At 41.3% G+C, this 26,703-nt stretch overlaps 1 protein-coding gene across 1 annotated transcript in view; it reads left to right on the top strand.

Moving 5' to 3' along the window:
- The window catches only part of TMEFF2 (transmembrane protein with EGF like and two follistatin like domains 2), a 1,040,676-nt gene that overhangs the window by 82,730 nt on the left and 931,243 nt on the right, over positions 1-26,703 (top strand). Inside the window, exon 3 of the mRNA XM_073546700.1 lies at positions 15,648-15,777. Coding sequence (XP_073402801.1) covers positions 15,648-15,777 — 130 coding nt within the window. The remainder of the gene's footprint in view (positions 1-15,647; positions 15,778-26,703) is intronic.

Here is a 26,703-nt window from a genome sequence, read left to right as displayed (position 1 = left end):
GGTGGGGTTGGAACGCAGGACTCCAACGCTGCAAGGCTGCTAATGTTTTTGTGTTGATGACTGAACGATTCTGTGGTTGGAAGGCTATCACTGCAATGCAAACTGTGTGCCTCACTGCGGTCTTGGGAAACACCACTGTCAAGATTGTCTTCCAGCATGTTTTGATACTGCAGAATGGTCATGTCTCTTTCCAGGGGGAAGCAACTGGCAAAATTTACTTTTATATTGTGGATAGATAGTAGTCAGCACTGATTTGAATCATAGCTATAATGCAGCAAGAACGCACTCATGGGTCGGTCTCTTTCATGAGGTCCAACTCCACAGTGTGTTAGTGATGGAATAACACTCAAGCATTCTTCCTCCATCCCCTACTGACCAACTTAGAGGGAATCATTATTGTCTTCATCTCCTAACTGTTGCACATCCATCACCTGTTCCTTCTCATCCTTTTTATGGTCCTTCTCCATTTGTTCCTCCCATGGCAACCACCTGTGAGACAACAGACCTGAACTTATAGATATTGTTAACCCTATAGGAATCCTCTTCTGCTTCACCCTCTTCCCCTTGGACCACCACTACCACCACCTCCTCACCCAGACTATTTAAAGTGTGCTCCAGCATGTAGATAATGGTGCTATTGATGCTGATTACAGCATCGTCACCACTAACCAATGTAATAGCCATTAAGAAAATTTGCAGAAGGGTGCAGAGGTCCTTCATCTGTGTCCACTGCACAAAACAATGACACGATTGAGCAACAATCATCCGAGGAGGCCACAGGCTGTTTACAATAATTATAAACCAGGACCTGAGATATTCAAAGTACTGACTATATTTTATTTCATTTAAAAATTACATTAAAAAATTCTTATATAGAAAGTAGTGATACCAAGTGATAATATGTATCATAAGAATTTTATTTTTATCTCATAAAATTATATTAAAAATCAATTAAAACAATTAGAAACAAATTGTGTGCAGGGGCAAAGAAGAAATCCTAAATGGCTGACATATAAAAAAAAAGTCATACTTAATATACATAAAATATCAGAGAATCCAAAAAATATACAGTATATCAAGTGATCAATGCATGTAATAGTTAATCCTCAAAATTAAAGTGGAAAAAGATTTTTATTGCAAGTGCCCAAAATAAATATATATAATATTTAATCTCCAATGAATATAAAGTGCTCAGTGCTGGAGGTCTCATTCACCTCCCTATATATAAGACCATAAACTCTGTGCATAAAGTATAGTGTTAGAGGTCTCATTCACCGCTACACAAATGCCAGCCACCAGCAGTGTTTCTTAGATATATAATTAAATAAATAAATAAAATGACCATAAACAGTATAATACTGACCAAGGCTCCTTCCTGCCCCCTGCACACAGCACTCCAACGCACGTTTCGCTAACGCTTCGTCAGGGACTGTTTACACTAATTAGCTCTCAGAAAAGTAATAGTGAGCATACTGCTTATCCAACTCCAGATTAGAACACATGGAATATGTGTATATCGCGCTGTATGATCACAATAAACCTACATTTGTGCTCAAAAGTTTACATACCCGGCAGAATTTTTGCTTTCTTGGCCTTTTTTCAGAGAATATGAATGATAAAACCAAAACTTTTTCTACACTCATGGTTAGTGGTTGTGTGAAGAAATTTATTGTCAAACTCCTGTGTTTTCTCTTTTTTAAATCATGATGATAACCCAAAATATCCTCATGACCCTGATCAAAAGTTCACATACCCCATTTCTTAATACTGTGTATTTCCCCCTCTAACATCAATGACCGCTTGAAGTCTTTTGTGGTAGTTGTGGATGAGGTTCTTCATTTTCTCAGATGGTAGAGCTGCCCACTCTTCTTGGCAAAAAGCCTCCAGTCCCTGTAAATTCATGTCACTCAGTGTGAACAGAGTGCAACGTGCCTTACTCTGGTACTCCACAGAGCAGTACAAAAACTGAGAGCACTCTAAGCTATGCCCTGTTAGACGTCACAGGAGCATAGAGAAGTTGACGCTAGTTGGGGTCCCTATAACCCTCTCAACACTATGCTGGTGATTGAAACTGCTCTGACACAAGGTGGCTTTTGAACACTGCGCCTGAGGATGCCCAATGAAGATGCTAAGTTCAAGCTGGAGTTCCCACCCTACACTGCCTGTGTAGAAATGCACTTGAGGTGCTATTATTAGCACACGGGCATACAGGGTGTTAACTGTCCCACCTACATACAGCAAATACGCATGATCTTAGTGCACCGACGGGCGCGCCAAAGATACTTTTATAGACTGTGCCAATCAGACAGGACCTTGCTTGTGGGCCAACACGGAGCCGGCACAGGACCTGAGCAGGTGACGACCGACCACCAATGAGAGGTCGTCACCTCACGAGCAAGCTCAGTAGAGCGAATCCTGGACTTAGTCTCAGGAATGACTGCCTGCTGCTGTCTATTGTCAGTTACCATAGCTGAACCTGGAGAGGGAACAGTAACAATGTGCACAGCCTGAGTCTGACAAGATGCTGAGACTGACGTCTTTGCTAAGCAGTATCTACTGTGGTTGAGACTGAATGGGAGAATGCAGGAGAAGATAAGGCTTGGGATTCATCCTGTGCATAGGAAGAATCCCAGTGCCTAACACCCATAATAATAAATTTTATTTCTATAGCGCCGACATATTCCGCAGCACTTTACATTTCGGAGGGGATTTGTACAGACAATAGACATTACAGCATAACAATAATCACATAGATCATAACAGACACCAAGAGGAATGAGGGCCCTGCTCGCAAGCTTACAGTCTATGAGGAAAGAGGTAGACACGAAAGGTGTCTACCTCTTCAACCTGTCCTTAAAAACTAGTGATGAGCAAGTATACTTGTTGCTTGGGTTTCCCCGAGCATGCTCGAATGATCTCTGAGTATTTTGGCGTGCTCGGAAATTTAGTGTTTGTCGATGCAGCTGAATGATTTGTGGCTGCTGGACAGATTGAATACATGTGACGAATGCCTGTTTGTTAGGGAATCCCCACATGTATTCAGCCTGTCTAGCAGCCGTGAATCATGCAGCTGTGTCGACAGAAGCTAAATTTCCTAGCACCACTAAATACTCGGAGGACATCTGAGCAACAATGCTACTCGCTCATCACTACTAAAAACTGGTGTCTTCCCTCCTGATTGAAACATACCTCGCTCACACCCTTCCTCAAAGAGCCCACCCTTGACACATCCTCTGTGTCTATCACCCCATAGCGTTACTCCTCTATGCCTTCAAAGTACTGAAACAACAAGTCCATTGTGAACTATCCTCCCACCTCTCCTCTTGCTCCCTTTTTGATCACTTACAATCTGCCTTCAGAGTACACCATTCCACTGAAACTGCCCTGAATAAAATCACCAGCGACCTACTCACTTCCAAATAAAAGCAAAGCAAGTTTGTCCTTCTCCTTCTCCTGGACCTGGCATCTGCCTTTGACACAGTGGACCATTCCCTCTTCCTACAGACTTTCTGATTTGTTGAATTGGCCCTTTGTTGGATCTCCTCACACCTAACAGACATGACATTCAGTGTCTTCCACTCACACACCAACTCCTCATTTCACCCCATATGTGTCGATGTTCCCCAAGGTGCACTTGTAGGACCAGGCACTATGCTTAGGGGTGCACGCACGCTTTCCCTCTTAAAAGGATTGCCCGTGTCAATGTAAGTCAGTGATGGCGAACCTTTCTGATTCAGATTCTATGCTGAAATCCACTTCTACACTTCAAAGAATAAATATCTCTAATCTCTAGCCACACTCACACAAATGTGATAACACTTACTGTATCTGATTTCTGCTGACTTCTGAATCCTGGGCTGACTTGGAGATTGCTGACTTGGGAAGTTGGCTGGCTTGTGAATAGCAGCTGGCAAGAATGGCAGGCTAGGAGGCTTCACTGTGAACTGAAAAAGTATAAATATTTGCTGCGGCTCCACATTTACAAAAAATATATAAAACTTAAATGGGACATGTCAAAAGTTTATTTCGCTGGCGGTCCACGTGCTGAGATTGCTAATCACCACCAAACTTGTAACAGGTACATACTTTGTCTTTTAATTACTGTGCTTCACCACCTGCCCAATTAGATTGATTCCACGGCCAGTAGTTATGTAGTAATGTACCATCCTTCTCTCCTTCTAGTATTAATGTCCCATCCTGCTCCCCTTCTTGTAGTAATGTCCCATCATGATCCCCTTCTTGTAGTAATGTCCCATCATGATCCCCTTCTTGTAGTAATGCCCAATCATGATCCCCTTCTTTTAGTATTATGCCTCATCATGATCCTCTTCTTTTAGTAATATGTCCCATCATGATCCACTTCTTTTAGTAATGTGCCTCATCATGATCCCCTTCCTGTGCTAATGTCCCATTATGATCCTCTTCTTGTAGTAATTGTCCTCATCATGATTCCCTTCTTATAGTAATGCCCCTTCATGATCCCTTCTAGTAATGTGCCCCATTATGAACCCCATCTTGTAGTAATGTACCCCATCATGATCCCCTTCTTGTAGTAATGTCCCATCTTGATCCCCTTCTTTTAGTAATGCGCCTCATCATGATCCCCTTCTTATAAAAATTCCCCATCATGATCCCCTTCCTGTAGTCATGTCCCATTATGATACCCTTCTTGTAGTAATGTGCCTCATCATGATCCCCTTCTTTTAGTAATGCCCCATCATGATCCCCTTCATGTAGAAATGTGCTCCATCATTTTTGGCCCCTGTTATGGTCATATTCACCTTCCTGCTCTCGCTCCACCACTGCTGTGTCTTCTGGCAGTTCCCGCATGGCTGTGGCACAAGACATCATGACGCCAGTGATTCCGCATGACGTCATTTAATGGTGCCGAGCATAATGATGCGATCCATCTCTCCTGGGCCACAGGCCTGCGACCTAGAAGAGTGAGTGTCGGAGTAAGGAACAATGTCTCCTCCGATCCGACACAGCTTTGAACTGTTAACGCAATCGTGCTAGCAGTTCATAGCGGCGATACACTTGGGCTGAGGTGACGCCTTGTGCCAGCAGAGAGGGCTCGGCATGCCCTCTCTGGCACACGTGCCATAGGTTCGCCATCACTGACCTAAGGTATTCCCAGCCTAGAGCTGGTAAACACCTTCTATTTACGGCTTCTCCTCAAATATGGAGGTGCCTGAGCTATGTTGTTAGTTTGCTTTGCATGCTTGCTAGTTGTCAGGTTCCCCAGGTCCCCGTCTGCCTGTCTACCCTGTGCCCGTCTAGATCCCACCTGCCAGTGTCCATCTGTCTAACACCTGGTCCAGCCTGTAGCTGGCACTGCTTTTCTGTTCCTTAGCTGGTCCCATTTGCACCCTTGGTTCCAGAGTCCCTACAGTGTCTGTCTGCATTTTTCATCCTTCGGTCCGCAGCAGCCTACCCGATGTAGGGGTCAGCTGCCATCTTCTGTAGGTCAGCCACGGAGTAGCACCTGGTGCCACCTCCTTCTCCCTCGTGTCACAGTTTTCACCTGCTGCCATTTAGCCAAGTTGGGATTTATTAGCCCACCTAGTGTTAGGCGTCGAGTTTCCCCCACTGCACAGGGGGATCTCAAGCCATGTCCTCTGCGGTCTCCCATTCTTCTGCAGCCGCAGAGTTTCCTGCTCAGCAGAGACATTGGTCCCAGCATCTTGCCCAGGCTAATGCTAGGCGTCTGGTTGCAGCTCCAGGCTCAGCTATTGTACCATGCATGTGGAGTGTTATATGCATGTATGAATGTCTCTGGTGAATGACTCCTTATGAAACCCCTACCCTTGGTATGCATGTGTTGTGTAGCCTAGCCTGTTAAGCACCCAGGCTGAGGTGCAGGTAGGAGACAGATTCAGAGACAAGCATCAACGTTCACCGGTGGGTTTGTACACCATGGTGAACTTGGTCGGCACTCCACAGTAGCCAGCGTCCATTAGTGGTGTCCGCAGGTGCGACGACGCATGTTTAGTAGGTCTAGAGGGACTCTGACCCTGTGTCCTTGGGGCTGAGTTCTGTGACCGTTTACTGAGTGCCCCCTTGCCGAGCTCTGTGAGCTTAAACATTTTCCGGCATTTATGTTCTGCGGTAGTGCGGCTCTGTGAGGTAACAGAGTCCGCTCTTGTACACACCGGGTGACGTTAACCCGGGTGTGGTCTTCCTTTATACCACCATATAGCATCCACCATTATCAAGCAGCAGTTTATCATCTCTGCACTGTGGACCCCGGGCTGCGAATGCACCTTATTATCATCTTTTATTATTTGGTGCATTCCGCCAGCCCTAACACCTAGTTACGCCCCTTCAGGATTTCAGATGGATATGGCACATTGGTTCCACCACCTTGCTCATTACAGTCTACATCTGCTGAATTGGCTGTAGTGGAAGAGATGTTGGCCCCCGCTTTACTAGTTCTACTCTATTGCAATTGATGCCACTTTGTTGATGTCTGCCACTAATTTTTGCTAATGGATAGACTCCTGGTTAGTTCTCCTTCATGCTTGTTGCCTGTAGCAGTAGGCCTCCAAGACCGTCAGGCCTCCACTTCCTTGGAGTCAACTACCCGTGTTACTATCCTTATATTTTTCTGACAATAGTAGTCTACAAAACATATATTTATGCCACCTGAGTGTGGCCGATCATGAAAGCAGGTAGAGGTGTTGCATGTGGTATCAGGGCTCCCAGCAAAGAGGCCTATACCAATCCCTCACCCACCTCGTCTTACTTTGATGTTCAATTGAAAGCTGTAAATGCTTACCCAGATGTCGATACCTCCAGCAAGGCTGATTGCTGCCGTGCCATGCTACAATATTTCCTGGTGCCTCCCCTAATTTGATGTGTTTTGGCAGCTTTTGGGGCCTTTTGAAGGTGTTGTGCATGCATTTGTTTTTGCCTCCCATGAACTTAAATGGAGTTTGGTTGTGTTCGGCGATTATTCGATGAATAAAACAGCAAATATTGCAAATTCGGCTATCGTAATCCGAACCGAACATTGAAATATTCGCTCATCTCTACTCATCACTAGTCACAATGTTTTTATGGCTGTGTTTGAACCTTCTGCAGCAGAGTATAGATAAAAGAGCCATTAGCTTAAATTATATGTGTGGTGCCCCCAGGGGTATGGTCACCACAGTGGCTTTACCTTCCTCCAGGGGAGGGTAATGCCAGGCTTGGAAGCAATGATGGGTCTCTCTCGCAGTCAATCTATGCATGCAACACAGTTCCACTCCAGGCCAGCAGGGTGAACTCTGAACTGGGATTAAGGAGAGGAGTGCTCTCTGAGGGCCAAGAGGAGGGGGTGGTGAGTTAGTCTGCGGAGGGTGACGTGTGCAGACGTGTGGAAGGAGCGCTGAGATAGAGCGAAGAGGACGAGCTCATCTCTGGAGAGAGCGCATGAACTGGAGCCTGGTCTCAACAGTTGTACGGATACTAACGGTCCTGCAACAGACACCAGAGGAGTAGGAGGCTGTAAATGCCCTACTCCCATCTAAGACTTGAGGGCGCAACAGCAGTTTGGATAGTGAGCCGGGACTAAGGAGAGAGGATTCCCCAAGATAGGCTACAGCTGTCTGCCGTGCAAGTGAGGTTCTTGAGAACATCTGTCCGGAGGAACTCCAGTGTAACTCAGTACTGGGAGTACGTCATTCGAATAAGCGCTAGTAAGGAGACTGCACAACCCATCTGCTGAGAGAGAATCCCTGAATTGCTTCCAGGCTAGCCTGCTCCAATACCATCAGTAATCAGGACCTGGACTGCAGATATCAAGTAAAGGTACAGAAATTGCACCCCGCTGTGTCTTGTCTGCTTCCTACCTTTCGGGCACCGCTACATCCTTTTGCCAACCACATCTACACTACCCTGGGACTATAGCTTCACCTGTGGGGAGCTTTTACATCTTTGCTGCACCATACCATCAGTCCCAGCGGATCTGCATACAGCGTCGGCTAAACACCTCCCTTGCCGAGCACCACAGGTCGCATCACGAACTATTCATCTAACTACATTTCACCATTCACATCTTCCTATTACTTGGGCGCCCAGGGCCACGGTCCGGGTCACCGCTGCTGTGACACATCCCACTGATACCGGCCCGGTACCGAGTACCCCACAGCCCTGGGAGGTCGACCCATATGCACTGGGCAAGTGGCAGATTGCAGTAAGTTACCACAGTAAAAAATATTTATTTTTAAGATTTGAAAAAAGTAGGCACATTCTTAACACCCACAGTTTGTTAATGCAGTTGCTTACATTGAAACCTAAACCAATCTAGCAGAAAATATCATAGATACATAGATGACATCTCTTAATTGTTTTATGTTTGAAGTTCAAGGCTACTGTCACACAACTTTTAACTTTACTGTGGGAAAAAATTAACACATTTAAGCAGATAATTTCTCTGCTATGAAACATAACCCTTTTTTCTAATTGCTAATCAAAAGCCTGGCTGTTATAAGCTACTTGTTTGTAGTAAATAGTTTCTTCAGGATTGTTATGATACCTTGTCATTATTCGTATTCATATTCTTTCATACCATTATTATTTTTACAATGTTTTTTTATTTCATTCATTAGTAAATATATCAAATATACGGCAATTCTTGATTTTTGTTTCTCTGTTTCTATTTTATTAATGTAATAATTTTCTTCTAACCACTAGACAAGTCCAAACTGTAGAATACTATGATATACAGTATTAATGTGTTTATGTTCTCCTACTGTAACTATTCTCATTATGTTGTACATACTATAGTAAGGTTTATCCTTTAAATACACATTTCAGCTCATATGGGCAGCATAGATTAAAACAATTCCTGGTTTGGATGGATGATGAGTTTTAATAAGGCTACATTTAATCCTCTTAAGCAAAAAAATGCTTATTTAAAAGTCATTTTCAAATCCCTTTACATGTTGTTACCCAGTGCACAAACTCATTAGAAGGTATAAATGGAGGGAAGCATACAAAAAGCTTAAATTGTCAGTCAACCATCGTCATTTAAAGCCATCCACAAGCCCTCATTTTTTTATAGAATTTTTAACATGAGGTAAGAATGAGCATTATATAATGAAATACAAAGCTTTTTTTTGCATTACTAACTCCCTCCTGACATGCACCATATATATACGGCACCACGGAAGCTGCGTTCCCACAAACTGCCATACATCCATGTGATCACACAGGCTATCGCTGCGCACTGTTGCGATCCAGTGTGGGTGTCAGTTCTAAGTGGGAGCTGACACCCTGTAACGACACTCACAATCAGTGCTAGCACCGATCTCGGGTCTTTAACCACTATGATGCCATAGTCAATAGTGACAGTGACATCGCTGGGCATCACAGAAAAACTGAGCTCCCTCTGTACTCCTATCGGCACAACGCAATGTCCCTTCATGTCAGATGCTGCTATAATGCTCTGCAGTGCTGAAGCACTGCCGAGTATTAGATCAGTGATCTGTCATTATTTAATTGATGACTAGTGTTGAGCATTCCGATACCGCAAATATCGGGTATCGGCCGATATTCACTGTATCGGAATTCCAATACCAAGTACCGATTTTTACAATATCGAATACCGGAATCGGAAGTTCCCATAATGCAATGAGCCAGTTGTGTTAGCCTTGTTAACTAATGGCATGGCTGTGATTGGCTGCTGAAATGATGTCATCATGATGTGCGGTCTGTGCGGGCCTGCCGGGGGTCTGTGCGGGCCTGCCGGGGGTCTGTGTGGGCTGCCGGGGGTCTGTACGGGCCTGCCGGGGGTCTGTGCGGGCCTGCCGGGGGTCTGTGCGGGCCTGCCGGGGGTCTGTATGGGGTGCCGGGGGTCTATGCGGGCCTGCCGAGGGTCTGTGCGGGCCTGCCGGGGGTCTGTACAGGCCTGCTGGGGGTCTGTGCGGGCTGTCGGGGGTCTGTACGGGCCAGCCGGGGGTCTGTATGGGCCTGCCGGGGGTCTGTGCGGGCTGCCGGGGGTCTGTGCGGGTCTGCCGGGGGTTGTGTGTGTGCAGGCATCGTCCGATGGGACTACAAGTCCCATTGGGCGATGCCTGCTACAATGACAGTGATTGACACATTAGCCAATGATGGGACAGTAGTAGTCCCATCATCATCTGGGACAATGTAAAAAAAAGTTAATACATTTTTTTTAATAAATATTTTGTAAAAAAAAAATCACAAAATAAAGAAAAAAAAAAGGCAAATATTACTCCAATAAATACATTTTTATGTTAAAAATAAAATAAGAAAAAGTACACATATTTGGTATTGCCATGTATAAAACTGTCCCTCTAGTTAACCCCTTCAGTGAACACTGTAAAAAATAAATAAGCAAAACACAATCACCATGTCCAGTTCCGGCTCCCTGCTGCTGCTCAGGTCTTGTTGTTTTGCTTGTATTGATGTCATGTCGAGAGCACGCATCACCACTATAGCCAATCACCGAGTTTATCAACTTGTGCTGTCTACCCTGACACAGCCGCTGAGCTGTATTTGTAATTATAGTTATGTTATAGTATTTAGGTTACCGTTTTTCTGAAAATGGAAAGCTCCGTTAATAATCTTTAGAAAACCATGGAGGCTTCTATGTGGACTTTTTGGTATACTAGTTGTAGGTCAGTGTATTTACAGATAATACAAATACAAGTGTGAAAGATTATAGTTGTCTGGCTATGAAAATGCGCACATGGAAATATTTATATATTTTTTCTTAATAAAAACATGATAAATTACAATTACTTTTATGGCTAGCTTTACCATCATTTCTGTCCAGGCCTATTTCATGAGTTTTATTTTTTTTTTAAATTCTGTGGAAACATGGTTGAAAAGCAATGTCTGACTTTCATTTGTTCATTTTCATAGATTTTTTATTTATTATTACTTTTGTCAGATTCAAGTTATTTCTGTGACCATTGTGGGTTTCTCTGTTATTAAATGAGGGGTACCAACAATTTTGACCACGTGTGTAGATATACATAATATTATGGCAAATAGATTTTCTGCAGCAGAAATGTTTCAACTAGATACATCTAGATGTGTAGAGCTTCCTGGATTCACTTTACTAAAGATTACACATGGGATAACCTACTCTAACATCTATAAGACTCTGAATCCTTTTTCTTTACTATGAATTTATGGTGAAAATAATAAACTAGATATCAAATTAACAATGCTTTTGCTTTTGAACTAAGCACAGTTCTTGCTGATCCCCGTTGGACTCTGTGTAACTTTTCACCATCTGGTCCAACCCCATGCTCAAAGCCGGATTCACTAAATCATCCCAGACAGATGTCTGTCTAGCCTCTGTTTGAAGACTTCCATTGAAGGAGAACTCACCACCTCTTGTGGCACCCTGTTCCACTCATTCATCACCCTGTCAAAAAGTTTTTTCTAATAACCAATCTGTGTCTCCTCCCATTCAGTTTCATCCCATTACTTCTAGTCTTTCCTTGTGCAAATAAGAATAAAGATGATCCTTCTACAGTGTGACAGCCCTTGAGATATTTGTAGACAGTTATTAAGTCTCCTCTAAGTCTTCTCTTTTGCAAGCTAAACATTCCCAAATTCTGTAACTGTTCCTGATAGGGCAAGATTTGCAGACCGGTCACCATTCTGGTTGCTCTTCTCTGAACTTGCTCCAGTTTGTTGATGTCTTTTTTAAAATGTGGTGCCCAAAACTGGACACAGTATTCCAGATGAGGTCTGACCAAAGAGGAGTAGAGGGCAATAATGACTTCACGTGATCTAAACTGTATGCTTCTGTTAATACATCCCGGAATTGCATTTACCTTTTTTGTTGCTGCATCACTCTGTTGACTCATGTTCAGTTTATGATCCATTAGTATACCCAAATCTTTTTCACATGAGCTGTTGCTTAGCCCTCTTCCTCCCATTCTGTATATATTTTTTTTTTCATTTCTATTGCCCAGATGAAGCTCTTTGCATTTTTCCCTGTTAAAAAACATTCTGTTGAGCGGCCTTTTTTTATTTTCAGTTTCATAAAGTTTATTCTCATTTTTATTAATAATAACCGTTTATCTAGGTTGATTGATTGCTTCCAATACTTCTGTATTATTGTATATTTTGCATTATCATTTGAGGGGCTTGGATAATCTTTTGCATAATTTTTTTTTCTTTATGGTTGGTAACTTTTTCCATCATTTGGTGCTTTATGTCTTAGTGTATTTAATGTTTTTCTGCCTGACATTTGCAAATATAAATAAAACAAATCTATGCATATATATTTTACTATTTAAGTATTGTGCTTTTTGACATTTCCATTATTCTCTTTCATTACTACAGTATATAAATTATGCTTGTTGGGTGTTTGGAAATGTAGGCTGTCTTTCCTTTGCGAATCTGCAAAATTAGAGCATTTTAAATGAGGCAAGCAAGGTCAATAATTTCAAGCAAGGTCAATAATTTCAGGTGTTTACTTGAGTTACTTTCTGCTCTTTAGGCCTTATTAAGAGGTCAGTGACTTTTCTGGCTTGCAAAAAAAAATTATCCTAGTTTCATCAGTGTTTTTGAACAGATTACACTGGTGTACGGTGATTTCAGTACCAACATAATCTGAATGGCTTTATATTAAGTTTATGGTTCTGATTAAGAATATGACTTCGGTTTTGCCAGATTGGATCTAGTCAATGAGAGATTTATGGTAATAATTAATTGCAGTAGAATTCTGATACAAAAAGTCATTTTTATATCATTGTAAGAATACAAATTGAAATACAAAATAATTATATTGGTTATTTCGAACTGTTAAAGAGTCAAAAGTCCAACAGGCCAAAAGCTATTACATTTGTTATCACATATAAGTCGCATTGGGGAATGCATTATTTTCATGGACGAATTATCTCAAAAATTCTAACCAATTCAGCAAAAGTAATGGGATTTTTTAACTCTGCACCCGCACCCTCAAAATACCCTAATCTCTTCAAAAAACCCAGACACGGATTTTTTTTTGTAGATAGTGTTTTTTTTCATCACTGTTGGGTCAGGGTTTCAGTTTGTAGCATCAGTGTTTCTTTAGTGATTTTGTGTTCATAAAAAATAAATACATTTCAAAGTTTCTCCTACATTTTACAACTCTAAAACAAGCAGCACACGGATTGAATACAGATGCCAAGGTGTGGTCAATGATTTTTCATTGACCCATAGACTTACATAGGTCATTTTGATTTCTTTGCTCTGATCAAAATTGGACTTGAACCTTCAGATCATACAGGCATGTTAATTGCTCCATAAAATATATTGGATACGTGTTCTATCGATGAAAATCACTGATCGAGAACGTACATAATTCCTGGACTCCTGAATGAGGCCTTACAAAAAAAATTCAGAATGGGATTAGGTCCATCTGAATACAAGATGCAGCAGTTCTACCTCTGAAAGATTCGAAGAAACAATCTCTGGGTTTTGGAGTGTACCAGTCAAAGTTCTATCTCAAACTTCATTGGGAAAAAATCTTTGATTAAAGCAATTCAAGGCCATCATTCCAACAAGCAAAGTGAATGAATCATCTGGAAATATTGAGCGTAATCATTTTATCTAATTAATGTCAGATTAAGATGTTGTCCTTTCATGCTTAGACAAAATTCTATCACCACGCAATGAACAGATCTGTAAATTTATACTTGATTTAGTTTTATTTCTTTGTCATTTTAAGTGTTCTTGCATACTGCCAGTGACTAAGAACAACATTGATTACATCCGATTCCTGAACACCTGCATAGACCTAATACTTTTTACAGCTAAGTTTTCATTACCATACATAAGAGGAGACAGATATATTCAGCTGTATTTCTTAGGATCACTTATTGCAGAAAAACTTCAGCTATGAATAGTGTTAGTCCTGTACAGAATTTCAGCCTTTGTCTGTAAACAGTAATGGCTTCATTCAATGATAGAACAATCAGTAAGGAATTGAAAGAAAGTCCATAATTACAGTGGTCTATTTTTTTTTATGTTTGTGTAATAAGGTCACATCAATAGAGTGCTAACCAGTGGTATGTGTGCTGATTGTAACGGGAGCGATGACCATGGCGTGGCACTCCACCGCAGGTTATTTAGGAATTGTTACATTTGTAACTTCTGGATATGAAAAGGACGTTTCCATTTATTGACAGCAAGGATATTAGAAAGCCCCCACATTGCCTCTTCCCGAATTACATTTCAGTCATTGGAATAGAAGCATCCAACAGTTGTTCCTCATGATGCTAAGGGAGGGGTCACCTGACCGAATTCTCCAAATCTGAGAACACTGGTCTGATTATTCTGATCAGAGTTTAACACAAAGTGGCATTATTTATTCTCAGACAGGGAGAGAAAAAATAAAGTTATCAATGTATGTGTAGGTGGGCACCACAAACTTGTACCATATATAAAATGGCTGGGTGCAACACTGTGCCAAAAAGATTAAATGTTGAAAAGAAAGAGGAAAGAAGCACAGAATAACGTGCACACACAGCAGTTTGTCCTTGTGAAAAAGGCTTTTATTGAACATACAATAGCTAGAGAAACCAAGTGTGCAATAAAAACAATTAGAACCACTAATAGACCAATTGTGGGCAGGTGAAAAATGAGAACATGCAATATACATACATGTAAAAAATCACCAAATATTCCAAATATGAATTCTCACCAATGCCCTCTCTCACCACATGATATGCATAGCATATTTAATAAGAACACATGAATGATTTGCAGAAATAAAGCATACCCTATTATACTAAATAGTCACCTAAATTGTGAAAGAGTGGGTAAACATTATGGACAAATTCACATAGTTCACATGCAAGTACCATGGATGAGAAGAGGCAATTGCTGGGTCACATAGTAATTTCTTAGGAATACTCACACTGCCCACAGTACCCAACGCGTGTCGCTGCTGCCTTCCCCTGACAAAGCTACAGTTCTCCATCTTCTCCGATGTCGTCCAACTGCGGTCCAGTTTTTCCCATATACTCATAGACTTGCATTACTGATAGCTGATTGTCTTTGATTTTTTTCCAAGGACCATGTGGTCCAAGGCAAGAAATCAGACATGTGCACAGCCCCATAAATTATCGTAGGTGCGAGTGCAGCCCGTGAATACTGCGGATAGCACTCATTCGAGAAAATCAATCGTGTATGAGTCCTAAAAGTCATAGTTTAGCCTTACAATTGAAATCTAGGACAAACCAATCAGCTTTTTTTAGATTATAAATTTTAGGAACTAGATGGAATTACTTTGGATCTGGATACATTCTGTTAGAATGGTAAAGGAAATTCACAGCAGTAAATAAATAATAGGAATAACAACTTCATGAAGATTCATGGTACCTATAAGTCGGTACTGTAAAATTGCACTGCTTTGCAAAACTGATATTTGGGGACGTAGCTCTAATTTAAAGAACTGATGACTGAAAAATATGCAAATAGTTTCTACTGTTTTCCCAGCAGGCCAACTATGCATCTAGAACTGCTAGATAAGCACAGATATGGTCATATATATCATGAAAGTACAGGGCTGCTCTCAGTAAATGAAGCAATATATGCACACGCAGATATGCACATATAATAAGTGCACATGCAAAATGAAAGGATGGGTAACTAACGATGCAAAACAGTAAAGAGGCTTTTCTTGTTTCCTTCAGTGTCAGCATGATTACATCCCCGTGTGTGGTTCAAATGGAGTCACTTACCGAAATGAATGCTACTTAAGAGGAGCTGCCTGCAAACAGCAAAGTGAAATACTGGTGGTGTCGGAAGGTTCATGTGTAACAGGTATGTTGCTTGCAATGTTATGTGTGCAGCACATGTTATGTATGACGTTGCTGCTTCATTTGTTTATTACACTTTATTGTACAATTAACTTTATGTAGCCTACTACTTATTTGTTTTGGTTTTAGTGAGTATTGTATGTGCAAAGGAAACATAATGCTGGGTAGACCATGTACAGAGGATAGGAAGTTCTATTAGTGTTATTCTTCATGGAAAGCGAACAGTCTGATGTGAAAAAAATATGTAAATAAGGACGAGATTTACAGATGTCATAAAAAATCTATCACATTCATTAAATGTGCTCAATATTTTAGGGCAAAATACTTATGTACTCTATGCTCAAATAGGACCTGACAATATTCATTTAGGAGAAAATGATATTCTTCGGGAAATGATAATCTTGGAGCATCTTTTCTTAGAACTTTTCATTATGCCCTTCCATTATTCTTACTCTAATTTGTGAATAAATTGAGAGCTGGATATATTCAGCTGGAGATGTGTCCCTACAGTCTGACAGGGATAGATTGTGTAGGGACACGGACTTCTTTCCCAAAGGGGACCAATTTATTCATACATTTCAAGGAGAAATAGCAAAGGTGCTGTATACCAGAAAGCAAAATTAAGGGAAAAAATGAATTGCTATTGTATGGGGAATACAAGTAAAATACATAAATATGACTATGGAATATGTTATTACTTTCTAATGACTGGAAAAATCTCCCCCCACTCATTTCTCAAGAGCTACAGCTTCTATAGAAAAATCTGTAAATGCGCTGGAGCCGCTGCTTACTAATTAAGTCTGAACAGACAATGATACAACATTTTTCCTATGTAAGGAGGTAGAAATGTTACCTATGTCCCCTCTCTGAAGACACATGTATTGTTGTAAGTTGTTTTGATGTGCAATAGTGATGTGCATTATTGGTGATAGGCTGTGTTTTGCCAGCCACAGGTAGCTTATAGGGACAGGTAGGGTCAATGATTGGGATTAGGAAGGGCTGAAGTAAGAAGGCAGATAGATCCCAGCCATCAGCTAGAGCAGAACTTTGGTCTGAGGGCTCAGCAGAGCCGCATGGATTGGGTATCCCGAAAGTGAATGAAGACTGAGATAACTGATAGCAGAGAGAAGACAAGGAAAAGCATTAGAAGGAGTGAGTAATTCTCTGGAGACGAGGTCTAGGGCAGGAAGGCTAAAGGTACCATTACATTTAGCGATGCACCAGCGATCCTGACAATGATACGACCCGGTCAGGATTGCTGGTGCATCGCTAAATGGTCGCTAGTGAGCTGCCAAACAGGCAGATCTCATGAGCGACGTAGCAGCGGTCGGCAGTCGTTACTTACCTGTCAGACAGCAGCTCTGGTGACGACTTCCTCCCGCGTCCATGGAGTTGCTCATCGGCGCCAGCAGGAAGCCGATGACGAGAAATGGACCAGGACGATCTCGTGCGATCAGCAATATCCAGCGGGGAGCCGGGTCGGAGGTAAGTGTCACATGTAGCGAGATCACTACCGATATCGCTGTTGCATCACAAAATTGGTGACGCTTTAGCGATATCGCTAGCGATCTCGCTATGTGTGAAGGGGCTTTAACGAGATAGGATGGAGTTATATAACAGTCAAGGGATTGAATAGTGGGGAAAAGGAAAGTGCGACAAAGAGAGAGTTCCCTGTGAGGTAGTTCCAAAGCGTTGGTAAGCAGAGAAGAAAGTAATGGCCATAGTGGTGCAATTAACTCCCATAAGGTAAAAAAGACACGGAACCACGGATTGAAGACTAAGACTCACCATTGCTGGTTAATGGTGCTGTTGGAGGCTAGGAAAGCTCTCAAAGCATTGCGTCAGGTGGTGGTGAATCTAGAGAGAAGTTAATGGACAGAGAGTGGAGTGAAGTCAGGAATAAACAGGATGTGTATGAACATGTTCTGTGTTTTATAGAAATGTCCATAAAGTGTTGTGCCCACTATCCACTGTACATGCTCATCCTCACATTTTTGTTCAGTAAAAGACAGTTTGTTTTTGAGCAGTGGTCTCCCTCATTGAACTTTATAACATCTGGTCATGGCAATCCAAAGTCTCTGGCATCATGCAATCTGCAAGAGCATAGGGACCCCACAGTTAAAGCCCACACACCCAGCCAGGACCCTCATTTTCCTGTAGCATGCCAAGGTGTAGAACACAAGTACCTCGCCCACGACTACTGCCCTGTATCATGTATCACCTACTTAATCAGTGGTGTTATGCTTGCATCACTCAACAGGCACTGGAACTTTTCCTAAACATTGCGAGAAAGTTATCAAATATGGTAAAAAAAATGCTGAGTGCCTTCATTATGAAATACTGAATGAGTGTGTTTAATATTAAAGGAGACTTTATAAAGATGATTTGAAAATAAAAGCTGAAGTGCAATGTAGACAGAATTTCTGCTGACCAGGTGTTAGGGTTGCGGATCGCACTAAATATAAAATATAAGGAAGTGCAATCGCAATCCGGGGTCTATCGTGCAGATGGTAAATTGCTGCTCGGTAATGGCGGAGTGCAAACTAAACACCGGCGGGTAACCACTGACCCGGTGTGTGCAGGAGCAAACTCTGTTACTTCACAGATTTTGCTGGCACAAATGCCGGAGCCTGTTAACTCCACAGGACTCCGCAAATGGAGCGCTAGTGTAGAGTCTCAGGACTCTGCCCCCAGGACACAGGGATAGAGTCCTTCTCAACTCACTAACATGCAGCGCCGCAACTGTGTTGCCAGGAAAACGGTTATAATTATAAACAAGCGTGCAAGTGTGCACAGTGCCGCTCAGGCGGATGCCGCCAATCGCCCCGTATTGGACCAAATAAGTGCACAGGTTGTGCACGGCGCTGCACACGTGGTGGCTGTCACTTGCCGCGGTACGATAGTGCCCCACAGAGGGTGACACCATCGGACGCTAGTGTGTGCTGAGTACTAGGAGCACAGTGGCGTGAGCATAGCCACCCATTGGCGCTGACTCTAACTCTGAATCCTTAACACAAACACAACCAGAGGGATGAGTCTTAATGAGTCAGTCACCAGAAACATGCATCCATCATCGTACACACAAATAAAAATTAGAGTCTATACTAGCGCATGGCGGAGCGGCCATGCGACCCTTTTATAGCATTGCCGCTCCGGGACCTTCCTGGTGGTCCAATCGGAACAGACACGGGACCTGAGCATGTGACCCCTGTGCTCCAATGGGAGGTTAAGCCACAGGCATGCTCAGTGGAGAGAAAAAGGGTCTTAGTCTCAGGAGCTGCTCGCCTGACTAGTGCAGGCTGCTATAGCTGAACCAGAGATGGGAGCAGCAACCAAGCTGACAGCAGTAGCTTGAGCAAGATGCCGGGAATGACGTCTTTGCTGAGCAGGCTCCTCTGTGGGCGGGACTGAATGGGAGACTGCAGAAGGCAAGGCTTGGGATTCCTCCTGTGCAGAGGGAGAAACCTGCAGCCTAACACCAGGACAGTGTCTTTACCTTTTTGTGTATTTTATATATAAGTAGCAAATATAATTTGGCAAGATGAAATAAAAAAAAAAAACATTTCTGCCTTAAAGTGGCTACTTATAACAGTTGAGGGAGAGTTTAATTTAGCTTATTAGATGTATATGTCAGGGCTTACGCTCAAATGTTAAAGGAGTGTTTCTATTTCACACGTTTCTGGCATAATCACAAGTATGGGTCCCTCTTCTTGACTCAAAAATGGACTGCAAACATAATTACAAACATCACATCCCTAATTCAATGTTCACTTTAATTTGAAGTTTATAGTGAAAAACTTAATCTATGTGGCGACCTTGGTGATATTTGTCACAGTCATTTGAAACCGTGTTAAACCATCTGATTACCCGATACGGGCTATGTGTTCTCTGAGGTGGTTGCTGAAAATTATAAAGCAATAATTCAATTCAGTGACTGAATTCAGTACAAAATGTGCATTGGAAGGAGATAATTTTCATCTGACTCGTCAGCGTTCCTCACACATGTACTTATCGTCGCCTGGAAACTTATTGAAATAAGATCCATTTCTTGTGACTTGGCAATGTTTTTCAGAGTAATCATGGTTCCTTTGTTTTCTGTGACTAGAATTGGTGCAATTTGGTGATGATAATTTGCCATTAGGTCTAGGCATCTTTCTTATCTCTTCATCCTTTCCCTTGAAGTGAAATAATGAAGAACAAGTGGTGTATTGATAGAGTTTCAGGGAAACAAAGGAGTTTGATATGCTTGTTGCAATATGCAGCTGTCTAGTGAATATGTTCAATTTTTGTTTCAAATCCTTGTGTTTCATGCTGGCAAAAAATCTCGCCAAATCTTGGGATAACAGCTCTTGCAGAAGTGGTGGAAACAATGAAATGCCACATTTCAATCTCTAAAATCTCCTAGCATCACACATATGCCAAAAATTTGTATTAGCCTTGAACCCTAGTCTGGATATAATTCAAGCCTAAAATACCTGATTGAAAGTGTTACTGTTGTTTCAGTAGGACTGACAGCAGAATGTCGGTGTCTTCCTCAAGCATCTCCCTCCACCTCCCCTGTACATATAACATTATGAGGAGCAATGGCCTTCTTGTACCTCAATAGTGTGAAAATATGTATTCCCAGAAGACAGGTTTTACCTATCAATTGAGACTATTGAGACTGAAAGGAAAGTCCAGAAGGCGAAAGAAACAGATTTCTCTAAAAACATATATTACAAAGTTTCTTTTTTCATATATACCATTTTATTTATACAAAAAAATGACAGGTCATCTTTAAAATTAAAAAAGCTAATTGTGATATTTAAATATGTCAGAATTTTACAAGAATTCCATAGAATGAAATGCACATATGAGATTCAACAAAGTGTTGCACTGACTCATCAATGTGCAATTTTATTTGAAAGAGTTAAGGATTTCTGCAGAATGTATAATACACAAGAGATGTTTATGATATTTAACAGCTTCACATGACTCAAAAGAGACACTATAGCATTGCTGAGAAGTGTGTCTGAAGTGTACTACTCTACATAGACTCATCCCCAATACCAAAGCTTGTAACATAAGAAAACTGGTGTAATCACTTTGAAAAGTTGTAAGTTTATTTACAATGAGAAGTTCCACAAACATTTTGCTACTTTTATCATTTTCACACCATTCTTTAGCAGCCCCACCATAATGGGCAGAGCTAAGAGGAATTCAGTGAGGACAATGCCACCCATCATGTTGTACAGATCTGGCAAAAATTAAGAGACCACCACATCAAAACCCTATCATGGGCAGCCCATTCTCCAGACCTGAACCCCATTGAAAACCTCTGGAATGTCATCAAGAGGAAGATGGATAGTCACAAGCCATCAAACAAAGAAGAGCCAATTACATTTTTGTGCCAGAAGCAGTGTGAATGACTGGTGGCAAGCATGCCAAGACGCATGAAAGCTGTTTTTAAAAATCATGGTTATTCCACAAAATATTGATTTCTAAACTCTTCCTGAGTTAAAACATTAGTATTGTTGCTTCCATATGATTATAAATTTGTTTTCTTTGCATTATTTGTGGTCTTAATGGAGCACACTCGGACTGGGTCACAGTTAGCAGCGGGGTACCACAGGGGTCAGTATTGGGCCCGCTTCTTTTTAACATATCAATGACCTTGTAGGGGGCATAGAGAGTAGAATTTCAATATTTGCAGATGACACTAATCTCTGCAGGGTAATCAATACAGAGGAGGACAATTTTATATTACAGGAGGATTTACGTAAACTAGAAGCTTGGACTGATAAATGGCAAATGAGCTTTAATGGGGATAAATGTAAGATCATGCACTTGGGTAGAACAAACTAGATGTATAATTATGTGCTGAATTGTAAAACACTGGGCAAAACTGTCACTAAAAAGACCTGGGTGTATGGGTGGAAGACAGCTAACATTTAGTGGCCAGTGTGAGGCAGCTGCTGCAAAGGCAAATAAAATAATGGGATGCATTAAAAGAGGCATAGATGCTCATGAGGAGAACATAATTTTACCTCTATATAAGTCACTAGTGCGACCACACTTAGAATACTGTGTACAGTTCTGGTCTCCGGTGTATAAGAAAGACATAGCTGAACTGGAGCAGGTGCAGAGAAGAGCGACCAAGGTTATTAGGGAACTAGGGGGTCTGCAATACCAAGACAGGTTATTACACTTGGGGTTATTTAGTTTGGAAAAATGAAGGCTTAGGGGTGATCTTATTACAATGTATAAATATATGCGGGGACAGTACAAAGACCTTTCTAATGATCTTTTTACTCTTAGACCTGTGACGGGGACAAGGGGGCATCCTCTACGTCTGGAGGAAAGAAGGTTTAAGCATACTCACAGACGCGGATTCTTTACTGTAAGAGCAGTGAGACTGTGGAACTCTCTGCCATATGATGTTGTAATGAGTGATTCCCTAATAAAATTTAAGAAGGGACTGGATGCCTTTCTTGAAAAGTATAATATTACAGGGTATATACACTAGTTTCCTTAATATTGCGTTGATCCAGGGAGCTAGTCTGATTGCCGTTTGTGGAATCGGGAAGAAATTTTTTTCCCCAATGTGAAGCTTACTGTTTGCCACATGTTTTTTTTTTTGCCTTCCTCTGGATCAACATGTTAGGGCATGTTAGGATAGGATATGGGTTGAACTAGATGAACTTAAAGTCTTCCTTCAACCTTAATAACTATGTTACTATTAAAGCACTGTTTTTTTTTTAAATTCTGACCATTTCTTTTCAGAAAAAAAATACAAAATTTAGTGCTTGGAAATTCAGAGACATGTTGTCAGAAGTTTATAGACTAAAAGAACAATTTACATTTTACTCAAAAATATACTTATAAAGAGAAAAATCAGACAAACTGAACATTTGAAAGTGGTCTCTTAATTTTTGCCAGAGCTGTATATACACAACAATGCTTTCCGACCGTAACTGTCTTGATTTTCTAAATTGAAGAACTTACTTATTCAAATTTTTTATTTGTATTTACAGAAAATTGCTCTTTAAAAATAATTGCTATTTAAAGAGTATATAAAATTTGGTTGTATATCTTTATATGTTACAGGCCCTTTAATTGTGCACGGAGACACCACCAATCACTCACACAAGGGTTCTTAGAAGTAATCAGTTCAGGAGACTCTAGCCCCCCAGTGCACATACGCAGAGCAGAGTATTGATTCAATAGAAAGTTCATGGGTTTGTAACTTTCTATTAACCCCTTAAGCCCCAAGGGTGGTTTGCACGTTCATGACCGGGCCAATTTTTACAATTCTGACCACTGTCCCTTTATGAGGTAATAACTCTGAAATGCTTCCATGGATCCTGGTGATTCTGACACAGTTTTCGCAGGACAGATTGTACTTCATGTTAGTGGTAAAATTTCATTCAAATAACTTGCGTTTATTTGTGAAAAAAATGGAAATTTAGCGAAAATTTTGAAAATTTTGCAATTTTCCAAATTGGAATTTTTATGCCCTTAAATCACAGAGATATGACACACAAAAAACTTGATAAGTAACATTTTCGACATGTTTACTTTACATCAGCACAATTTTGGAACCAAAATTTTTTTTTGTTAGGAAGTTATAAGGGTTAAAAATTGACCAGCGATTTCTCATTTTTGCAACACCATTTTATTTTTACGGACCACATCACATTTGAAGCCACTTTGAGGGGTCTATATGATAGAAAATACCCAAAAGTGACACCATTCTAAAAACTGCACCCCTTATTGTGCTCAAAACCACATTCAAGAAGTTTATTAACCCTTTAGGTGCGTCACAGGAATTTTTTGAATATTTAAAAAAAAAAGAACATTTAACTTTTTTTCACAAAAAAAATACTTCAGGTTCAATTTTTTTTATTTTACTAAGGGTAACAGGAAAAATTGGACTGCAAAATTTATTGTGCAATTTGTCCTGAGTACGCTGATACCTGATATGTGGGGGGAACCACTGTTTCGGCGCATGGCTGAGCTCAGAAGGGAAGGAGCGCCGTTCGACTTTTTCAATGCAAAATTGGCTGGAATTCAGATCGGATGCCATGTCACGTTTGGAGAGCCCTTGATGTACCTAAACAGTGGAAACCCCCCACAAGTGACCCCATTTTGGAAACTAGATCCCCCAAGGAACTTATCTAGATATGTGGTGAGAACTTTGAACCCACAAGGGCTTCACAGAAGTTTATAACATACAGCGGTACAATTAAAAAATCATATTTTTTCCACAAAAATGATCTTTTCACCCCCAATTTTTATTTTCCCAAGGGTAACAGGACCATAAAAGTTATTGTGCAATTTGTCCTGAGTACGCTAATACCCCACATGTGGGGGTAAACCACTATTTGGGCGCATGGCAGAGCTCGGAAGGGAAGCAGCGCCATTTGACGTTTTTGGCTGGAATTGAGATAAGACACCATGTCGCGATTGGAAAACCCCTGATGTACCAAAACAGTGGAAACCCCCCACAAATGACACCATTTTGGAAACTAGACCCCCAAGGAACTTACCTAGATGTGTGGTGAGCACATTGAACCCCCAAGGGCTACACAAAAGTTTATAACATACAGCCGTACAATTAGAAAATCATATTTTTTCCACAAAAATGATCTTTTCACCCTCAATTCTTATTTTTCCAAGGGTAACAGGACCCTAAAAGTTATTGTGCAATTTGTCCTGAGTACGCTGATACCCCATATGTGGGGGTAGACCACTATTTGGGCGCATGGCAGAGCTCGGAAGGGAAGCAGAGCCATTTGACGTTTTTGGCTGGAATTGAGATCGGACACCATGTCGCGTTTGGAGAGCCCCTGATGTACCAAAACAGTGGAAACCCCCCACAAATGACACCATTTTGGAAACTAGACCCCACAATGAACTTATCTACATGTGTGATGAGCACTTTGACGCCTCCAGTGCTTCACAGAAGTTTATAATGCCCGGGCGTGAAAATAAAAAAATCGTATTTTTTCCACAAACATGATCTTTAGTCACCAATTTTTTTATTTTCCCAAGGGTACCTGGAGAAATTGGACCCCAAAAATTGTTGTCCAATTTGTCCTGAGTACGCTGATACCCCATATGTGGGAGAAAACTACTGTATGGGCACACGTTGGGTCTCGGAAGGGAAGTAGTGATGTTTTGGAATGCAGACTTTGATGGAATGGTCTGCGGGTGTCATGTTGCTTTTGGAGAGCCCCTGATGTACCTTAACAGTGGAAACCCCACACAAGTTACCCCATTTTGGAAACTAGACCCCCTAAGGAACTTATCTAGATGTGTGGTGAGCACTTTGAACCCCCAAGTGCTTCACAGAAGTTTATAACGCCCGGGCGTGAAAATAAAAAAATCATTTTTTTCCAAAAAAATGATATTTTTGCCCCCAATTTTCTATTTTCCTATGGGTAACAGGAGAAATTGGACCCAAAAAGTTGTTTTTTCAATTTTTCCTGAGTAGGTTGATACCCCATATGTGGGGGTAAAACACTGTTTGGGCGCATGGCAGAGCTTGGAAGGGAAGGACCACCATTTGACTTTTTCAACTCAGAATTGGCTAGAATTGAGATCAGACGCCATGTTGCATTTGGAGAGCACCTGATGTGCCCAAACAGTGGAAACCCCCAATTCTAACTCCAACCCTAACCTCAACACACCCCTAACCCTAATCTCAGCCCTAACCCTAGCCCTAACCCTAGCACTAGCCCTGGTCCTAACCCTAGCCCTAATGGGAAAATGGAAATAAATACATTTTCTTTTAATTTTATTATTTTTCCCTTACTAAGGGGGTGATAACGGGGGGTTTGATTTACTATTTATGGCGGGTTTTTATGTTTGGCGGCTGTCACACGCTAAAAGACGCTTTTAATTGTAAAAATAGTTTTTGCATCACCACATATTGAGAGCTATAATTTTTCCATATTTTGACCCACCGAGTTATTTGAGGTCTCATTTTTTGCAGGACGAGTTGACGTTTTTATTGGTACCATTTTTGGGCATGTGACATTTTTTGATCGCTTTTTATTCCGATTTTTGGGACGCAGAATGAACAAAAACCAGAGTTTCATGAATTTCTTTTGGGGGGGTGCGTTTACACCGTTCCACGTGCGATAAAATTGATAAAGCGGTTTTATTCTTCGGGTCGGTTCGGTTACAGAGATACCTCAATTAGGTCATTTTTTTACGTTTTGTCGGTTTTATGCAATGAAAACTATTTTATATAAAAAATAATTATTTTTGCATCGCTTTATTGTGCGAGCTATAACTTTTTTACTTTTTCACTGATGATGCTGTATGGCAGCTCGTTTTTTGCGGGACAAGATGACGTTTTCAGCGGTACCATGGATATTTATATGCGTCTTTTTGATTGCGCGTTATTGCACTTTTTGTTCGGCGGTATGATAATAAATCATTGTTCTTTATTTTTTAAGGGTTCGCTAAAGGGGTTAACTAATGGGACAGTTTTATAGGTCACGTCGTTACGGACGCGGCAATACCAAATATGTGTACTTTTATTGTTTTGTTTTTTTTAATTCCAAAAAATGAATTTATTGGGGGAATACTTTTTTTTTTCTAATTTATTTGGCAATTTTTTTAAAAATTATTTTAACATTTTTTTTTTTAACTTTATTACATTGTCCCAGGTAGGACATCACTGTCCTGTGACAGATCGCTGATCTGTAACATCACAGATCACTGTGACAGATCAGCGATCTGTCACAGGCAGTGCAGCAGGCTTCTTCATGCCTGCGCTTTGCAGGCACTGAGGAAGCCAGCTCCCTGCAGGCCCCCGAAGGTCCCCGTCGCCATCTTGGATTCGGGGGCCTGCAGGGAAGGAGCCCCCCGCAGCAGCGCTGCACATTGCGCTGCCGTGGAGGGCTCAGGGAAGCACGGAGGGATCCCCCTCCCTGCCGAT

The sequence above is a fragment of the Dendrobates tinctorius genome, unplaced genomic scaffold (genome assembly GCF_039654945.1).
Source record: "Dendrobates tinctorius isolate UK_male_01 unplaced genomic scaffold, ASM3965494v1 ptg000150l, whole genome shotgun sequence".
Lineage (NCBI taxonomy): Eukaryota > Metazoa > Chordata > Amphibia > Anura > Dendrobatidae > Dendrobates > Dendrobates tinctorius.
This window is presented reverse-complemented; position numbering and strand designations above follow the sequence as displayed.